The sequence below is a fragment of the Limulus polyphemus genome, unplaced genomic scaffold (genome assembly GCF_000517525.1).
Source record: "Limulus polyphemus unplaced genomic scaffold, Limulus_polyphemus-2.1.2 Scaffold177, whole genome shotgun sequence".
Lineage (NCBI taxonomy): Eukaryota > Metazoa > Arthropoda > Merostomata > Xiphosura > Limulidae > Limulus > Limulus polyphemus.
The window spans coordinates 883989-892909 of NW_013665787.1; the positions used below are offsets into that span (position 1 = coordinate 883989).

The window sequence follows — 8921 nt, forward strand, 5'->3', positions numbered from 1 at the left end:
TAAGTACATCTAATGAGTGAAGGCAACAGTCAACAATCAACAAGACAGAGATGTGTTTTAACCTTCATAACATTAATGTTTTAATCATATTAAAATTTTTGTCACTAATATTTATTTAGTCTTTAACATGGTTCTCCTCTTCTTTCTAATTAAACTGAAGATGCAAGAAATTGTATGCATTACTAAATATTTTCAGGTAAACTAAAAAATAAAATGATTATGCTCATTTAGCATACCTGTACGGATTAAATATAAATTAATATTCAATGTTTAGAGACTTATAATAACTTCAACGTAAAATATAATTCATTGGTTGTAACATCTCAGGTATGACTCTATTTGTAAGATAACACAAACTATCTATCACTAACAGGATGTACCTTTTACTGTAATACTTATGATTTTTTCATATTATGTTTTAACCTTTCACTTCTATACATTGTTTTCAAGTATTATTTTACATATCATACATATATATAGTTGTACATGCTGCTACAGTAGTTCATATATTGGCTGTAGTAATGAAAAAAAAATCTGAACTAATTTTTGCCTTTTCTCATACTCTCTTTCTTAGTCAAGAAAGTATCTATAGTACTGAAGGCTTGATGAAAAAATGCTTACATGAAGTCAGTTTGTGCATTTATCATCAGCTGGGTGATATTACTTATATTCAGAAAGTAAATTAACAGAAGCAGAAATTACACCTTTTCTGACAAAAAGGAATAATACCTGGACTAAGCCAAATATGTAGGCAGACACATCTCAATACAATATTTTAAAATGAAATAGTAATTTTTTAAAGCATAGAGCATGAATTTACTATAAACGTCTTTGTGGTAAAAAATGAAATATAATTTTTTTTACTTTATATCTTCATCTCATGCTTATTTTGTAGTAAAAGAATCTCCAAAATTTCTCTTTTACAGTAATAAGTTAAAATTCAAGTAGCTATTATGAGCCCACAATTCAAATATTTTCAAACACAGTCAAACATAATGAACATACAAAGATTGTTTCAAATCTCAACTACAAGTATAACTAAGATAAAAGGTTTCTTTTGCTAATATCTGATATCATATATACTCCAGTAATTATAAATAACTGAAAGTGATTTATTCCTGAGGTAAAGACAGTTATACAAATATGATTCACTAATTACCAAAGACACAGTAACAAGTAACTCCCACATCATTTTTCTACTTCTTCTACCTGAACAAACACTGTTTAGGCCACAGCCTGTTCATGAGCTTGTGTCTCAGGAGGTTTCATAACATCAGGTAACTCTGGTGGACTGGATAGGGGTGTAATGTCTAGTGGCTCAAACTTCCCAGTGTCTGTAATTAACATTAATATCAACAGAAAAAAACAATTAATGTTTAAAGTTAAAAATAATCCATATGGATTTACAAAATCATTCAAGATATCAGTCAATAAAACATTTTCACACCTTTCTTTTGTTTTGTTTTTTATCAAAGTTACCTGTATACTTAAAGGCATAAATGTCTATATTAAAACATGTTTACACAAATTTTACATCATGGTATACAGTACTTTTCATTACATTTTGTAAACCTGCTTCTAAATACTAAGAAAATAACTACTGAAAATTCTACTCAGTTTCAGAAGCTATGTAACATAAGTAAGAAAAAATGATAACTTGTGTAGATAATGACTGATGTTCTTAAGTTTAATTAAAACCATAACAAAGTCATCATGGTCTTCATGAACATTACAAAGTTAGTAAGTTGGTCACAAAAACTCGCATCATACCTAATTTCAAGTTATAATTCTCTGCAAATTTAGATTTAGCAAGAAATAAAAAGAAACATATTAAATCATATTTGATATTCATGAGCTAAATCATTGGATGAGTCTAAAAAAAAGTATTAAAAATGGAAGTTACTGCTTTACTCCAGATTTCTACAGTCCATTATTTTAAAATTTCTTGAAATAAAAAAGATATATTGATTTGTAACCATATAGGTATCATTCCATGAGTTCTTTAAAAGTAAATATGGCAGAACTTTAATGTAACAGTGTCCCAATTTCTATTTATGCAATATGATTATAGATAGCAGTACAACACTGTTAAAACAAATATCATTAATAATGACAACCACCCAAGCAATAAGTGGGTTAAGTTGATAGTCAAATTATATAGCAGTTTTAATTTGCAACCTGGGAAGAGTACTTACTTCTCAATAAAACGTACTGGTTAAATAAAATATACATATGCAACAGTATTCCTCTATATCCTAAAGACATTAAAATGAATCTCCCTAAAAAAAACATAATTAGTGTGAATGTCAGAAACTGTCATTGTATGCAAGTTTTAATACAAGGTCCTTTACTCATCGTTAATAGCTTAAAATGCTTGAAATATGTGATTGTTATTTCATCTCTACCACATTCTCTGCAAATAACAGTTACTTACTTGCAAATTTTAATTCTTTCAGACAATACATGATTTTATAAAGTTTAATTGACTCGGTTCTAGATTGTACGTATGCGTACTAATACCACTCAGGCCTAATTTGAAAAGAAAGTTCTACACCATGATATCTTCAGTAATATGAAACATCAACAGAAGTGTGAGTGCAATAAACAATACACTGGAAAAACATAATGCCTATTACAAGTAAGATTCAAAGAACGCCAAAAAGATGTTAAAAACTGTTCTACAAACACATCAGCTATAACCTTTCACTTTCATGAAAATGACCACGTAATTGACTTTAATAAAATATCAAATGGAAAAAAATAAAAAAAGCACAAGACCATAGATCACCATTGGGTATTAAACAATTTATTATAAAAGTAATTAAAATGTAAAAATAGGGATCTCTTTAGGTTAGTTAAGATTAGATTAGGTAATAAAATAAATAATATAATAAAAATACTTCACGAGGCTGCACGCGAACAGCTCGTGGATAACATAATTCGACAGCATAATGCGAGCTGCAAGTTCCCAAGTTATTTATAACTTATAATGGCACGAATAGTAGTTAGACATGGCTCAAAGGGCAATAAAACAATAAAATTTAATCATAAATAGATGTATACTGTTACGAGTTTAAATCTACTTAGGATAAAAAATTGTTTCATATTACAATTTGAAGTCATTCTAGAATAAAGAGATGGTCATTTAGATTTATTTTGGTGGTTACGAGGTTGGTCATTGATAGCTTTCCCAAGTTAAAATTTTCTGTCAACATACTGAAGTGGGAGAGACAATCTGCTCCTGTGCCAGGAAACATAAAAGTTCAATCCACATGATATCCACAATATTTCTGCTTGCTATGTATCAATGTTCATAGTACATGGTACAATGCCTTTTGTATGAAAAGTAGACAGTTGATTCTTCAGGGGGATATAAAACATGAACTAGTCCAGGCTTTTAAAAAATAATACAAACTGTAGTCTAAACTTGGGTGTTGGTACACTACAACAACAACAACAAAACAATTATATTTTTTTCAGATGATTAAATGCAATATTTTTAATCATCAGAAAGAGGTGAGGCTTTTATTTACTTGTTATTAAAATTTGTGTTATTATTTACTATAACTGTAAAATAATCTTTTACATAGGGTTTACATTTAGTTTAACCCTTTTGCATTGGGCTTGTGCAATTTGCAGAATTCAAGCCGCAAGTTTCACATGTACAATAATGCATGCAGTAACTGAGATTTCTTAACGTATCCTCTCAAAGACTGGTAAGATTTTTTTTAAGGATAATAAGCATCTTGTACACAAAGAACGACATTATTATAATTAAGTGCTTTTACTAAAAATATGTTATTTTTCTATTGTAGTTACTTGCACTCAAACTATTAACAAATCAAGTGCAAGGTGATTTCATTTTAAGTATAAAAATATTTTTCTTCTTACAGTTTTCATATTTCATTTAGCATAAAAGAACTGCCTAAAAGAATAAAAAGTTTTTGTAAGGTAAATGTTTATATTTTATGTCATTTTCTCTATCATATCACTAACTAGCTATTATCATCAACGTTTAATACAATGAAATAATTAAAATTAGGAAATAGAAAAAAATACATACCTTTTAATTTTTGGTAGAATATTTTTAAAGATTTCCCTTTCGTTAAATTCATAATTTCAGGTATTTTCCTTTTCACATATAACTGATTTTTAATGTTTTATTTATTTTCCTTTCTTGTCCTTTACCACTTATTATTCATCACAAGTCAATGGTGTCCTCAAAGCATATTACATTTTCTTTGGAAGACATGCACAACCAACACCAGACCCATAGAGAATGTACATCCAAAGGATGGTAGGTTGAAGGAGCGTCTCAGCCTGAGGGCAAACTACAATTATAGACATGTAGTTATGACATGGTGGAGTGCTTCAACCAAAACCTGGCGGCACCTGGAATTGTACTTCAGGTCCTCGGTAGGAAGGGTGTCATGCCATTGATACATGATTTTAATCATGACCAGGCCATTTCCAACCAACACCAGACCCACCAAAAATGTACCTCTAGAGCATGGTAGAAAGGAGGAATGCCATGGTAGGAAAAGGCAACTGGTAAGATATATGGACAGTAATATGGTGAAGTGCTACAACCAAAACCTGGTGGTATCTGGAATTGTATAATCAGGATCAGGTCCACAGTAGGAAGTGCTATATGCCATAGACACCTGCAGAATGCCATCACCCTACTCTCAACTGAGTGGTAGGATTCCCCATTCAGGAGGACAGGCCTCAATGGTCCACACCCCAGTGGCTAGGAACTGGTAAGATGTAAGAACTCCCATACTCCACTGTAAGAGAGGAGGGAAAAATGAATTGGAGGGTCCGGAGGGCTGCATCACTGGAGACAGTGCAACGGGTGACTCTGATACCATATTTTGAAAAGCAGAGCTACCATGTCAACAGAATTGTTCAACCAAACCCTGGCAGCATCTGGAATTATACATTAGGTCTGCAGTAGGAAGAGTCTCAATGCTGCCAAGCATCAGAGATGGGCAGCAATCTCTGTTTGCTTAACTCATGTTAGTCCATGAGTGTACAGTCCATGAGTGTACAGTCCAGGACAAACATATTTATGGAGCAAGAAACCACTAGAGAGAACTAATAGCAGTCCTATGGAACACCCCATCTCTACGGTGTACATAACCCAATGCTGCAATGTAATTGTTTAGGCACGGATGACAATAGAATGGAGACACACAACTAACACCTGGTGGCATCTGGAATTATACATCAGGTCCACAGTAGGAAGAGCTACAACATAATTGACATTGAGCATGGTCACAGGATTGACAGTTCAGATTTTAGAAAGAAAAATGTATACCTGGTCAGGCACCACTTGCCACAGAATGGGATCCACAATACACTAGCCAAAAAGGCCCTGAAAAAGTAAGAAAAGTTGGAAAAAAGCAACATTTCACAATTCCAAAATGCAAAAATGTAATTAAATGGTAAACAAAAACTAAGTCTGTAGTATAAAGGAAAAGTCGACAAATCCGTGAGCAAAAACGAGCACACCTGTACAGTACTACTGCAAATCGAGGAGTGATTAATGAGTGCAAATGTGAAGAGGGCACTGGTTATGATAGGAGTTGTGTTGCGCTCCTATTGGTGTAGAGCTGTTGCATGATTATTTGCATGTAGATGTGAAGAAGCAGGAGGTGGAAGGCTAGCGGTACGCTTTGAAAATTTGTGCTGTTAGGGGACAGTACTAATCGAGAAAAGGTATTTTGTGAGTGGAGACAAGATATATTCGAAATTGTATTACTTGTTTTAACTGTATTCATGTCAAATGTACAAGTCAAAAGGTTATGTGAGCCATTTATTATTTAGACTCACCTCTACTCAACTACCACTGAATTATTGAAGATACATAGAGCCAAATTTTCATAGCTCGTTGGTTACACGACAATGCATCTGAAGTTAAGTATTTTTATTAAAGGTTTATTTAGAAATAAACGACTTAAAAATTAGATAAAATAAAACTTCACATCAAAACATACAACATTAATTTTATTCATGTACATTGATAGTAAAGGAGCTTAATTAAATTTGGAATGTAACACAGTAACTTGCACAGTAAAGCGTTCAAAGGGGGGCAACCATTGCAAAAGAGTTAACCAGACTCTTGACCTTATTCTCAGTGTACAAATAATGCATCATGTACATTACCAAAAGGTACTGAGGCAAAGACAAAAATATCTCTCTCTAATATATATAAATACACAAAAAATTAACAAATAAAACACTGCACATATACAACTATTCTAAAAATAATGGGGCTCACTCATTATCAAATTACTTAAACATTTCAAACACAAAGAAGATAAGCAGCCTTTAATTTCTTTTTTACTATAGTTGTATTCCTCCTTAGTTTCAGTAGAAAAAAAGGTGACATTTAGCCACTTTAATGTTCTTTGAGTATCCATACACCACGGCCCTACACACGTTATATCTTGGTACAACTGTGGTTTGATCAAATCACCACCCTAGCATGTGAATTGATCGAGATGACGAATCATTCTGCATGAAATGGCATTTTGATTTTTGGAATGCACACTATATTTTAAGTTGTACCTTCCTCTCAATAACTCCCTAGCATGTGAATTGATCGAGATGACGAATCATTCTGCATGAAATGGCATTTTGATTTTTGGAATGCACACTATATTTTAAGTTGTACCTTCCTCTCAATAACTCCCGTTCTAACAAGAAAATCCTCATGTGAAATGTTTTTCCTTTGTCTAATTAGTCTTTAGTTCAGTTACAAAAATAAGGAAAATAAAAACTTACCCATTCAGTATCTGTGCCATGTGTGTTGCTAGTAGTTTTTTTTGCTGCATTGGAAGTCATTGAACAAAAATCCTGTATGGACCTTTTTGCACTGAGCATAAGAGCTTTGTGTTTTGTAGAATACATTTGGTTCTTGAGTGCAGACTCTCCCATTTTTCCAATGTCAAAGTCTTTCATAGATATTTTGCAGCATGCACAGTTAATATTATTGAGGTCTGGTAACAGCCAACTGGCATACAAATCCACCTCCTGCCATGCAGGATTGAATTTACACTTTCTTTTTTTTTTTGTTTAGTAAAAAAAAAGCAGAAAAAACAGTAAAAATCTTCATCCTGCAACCGAGTCTGTTCAAAACCTAATAAACTTTTAGCCATCTTTTACAGACATAGCATTACACTGATACTTTTTCCATGCAGCTGTTTTATTTTGCATGAATACACTGTGGATGTAGTTTAGTGGGGAAACTTGTGATTTTATATTATGTGCTGCTGGAACAGGAGCAAATTCTTTGTAGTGAATACCCCACTGAAGAAAATACAATAAAATATTCTACAGCAACCAATACTACATCACTTAACACAAACTATAGAAACATGAGAGTATAATGTGATACAGGAATAATGTATATGACAGCAAATTTATAATTTATATGATTTATTACAGCAGTCAGTAATATTTTTGTACAGAAACTTTTCTTTTTCAGGGACTTTTCAGGACCTTTCCTAGAAAATCATTTATTTTCCAGTACCTAAACTTCATTAAGTAAAATTCAAGCATTTTTCAGAACTTTAAGGACCTGTGTGAACCCAGTAACACTTGTGAACTATAATTCTTAAGTATTTACAAAAGCAATGGTCCCCAAACAAATGAAATATAATAAATTCATATTTCCTTATTGAATAATGAAAACTACTAATGTAACAAACAATGTAAATAGGGGCAGAAGAAGAAAACCAGAAAAATTAGTGTAATGAGAACTTATTTCTTACAAATATTTTTTCAGCTAGAATATTTTTTTTTGCCCTTCTGTTGCTCACTTTGGAAAACTAATACTTTCTTTGGAAAGTTCTCGGCTTTGAAAATAATTTTACATTGAATTCACTAATATATCTATTTCAAACCAGAGTGGAGGTTAATATATGATGCTATATAACTATCTCAGAAATTTCCCTTTCATCATCTCTCTGTAAACCTCTGACCAATTTCAACTGCCATACTCCTTAATCTTGATTGGCAAAATTTTAAACAGTTTCTTATCATCTGAGGATGTGTCTTTTTCAGTAGTTTGTAAAACAAGTTGCTTATATTAAAACAAAGCATATATTAACATACATACTATTTCTGTAATAAGGAATATATTTCCTTATTTTATTCACTGGATACAAGACAAATATGATTATATGGCAAGTCAAAGTTATTTCTACATATAACCATCTGAGCTTCACAAAATAACATAGGTTTGTGCTTCTAGTATGCAGAATGAGAGATGTAATAATTTGCTGCAGATGATACGACAAAAAGTAGACATAGTGTAAAGTTGAAATGAAAATAAAACACTTTATTGCTGTAGAAACATAAAACTGGTGGATTGTTCTAATACAGTAGTCGGGTAGTAAGGTTAATTTAAAATAAAAATGGAGTTAAACTGTATTTAAATGGATGAACTACATCAAAGATTACTACACCTAACAAAGTAACAGAAGATTAAAAATACACTTCACTGGGTATAGAGTTAAACAATATACAATCATCAAGCACAATTAGAACAGAATAAACAGGAATAGGACTACACAGTAATTTTTAACCCTCTTAAGATAAATAAGAAAACAAGCTGTCTTACTCTCAAAAGTTGGACTAAATCTAATCTAATAACAACAAAACTGCATTCATAATACACTTTCTTTCTGTAACTGACCAATCAGAAGTAGAGCAATGGCATACAGAAATATTTTTGCTCCATACTCAAGATCAAGCAGGTTACAATGTAACTATCCCATGAAATAACAGTTAGGTTCCTTGATCAGATAAGCTATAAAAACTCACTCACTTCAGGCTAAATTTAACACAACCTCAATAAGATTTAGAATGTCCAAAACCATAACTAGAGAGAAAAAAATTTACAAATTTTGTAG

General features: G+C 31.9%; 1 protein-coding gene across 2 annotated transcripts in view; it reads right to left on the reverse strand.

Annotated features, from left to right (window-relative positions):
* LOC106478069 (elongin-B-like) overlaps positions 1–8921 on the reverse strand; it is a 26755-nt gene that overhangs the window by 8961 nt on the left and 8873 nt on the right. The window contains exon 4 of one of the 2 annotated variants that reach the window (XR_001292049.2): positions 1160–1334. Coding sequence is in view for 1 of the 2 variants with exons in the window: in XM_013938579.2 (XP_013794033.1) it covers positions 1225–1334 (110 nt within the window). In the remaining variant the exon portion in view is untranslated. The remainder of the gene's footprint in view (positions 1–1159; positions 1335–8921) is intronic. The other variant, XM_013938579.2, reaches the window with a different exon arrangement.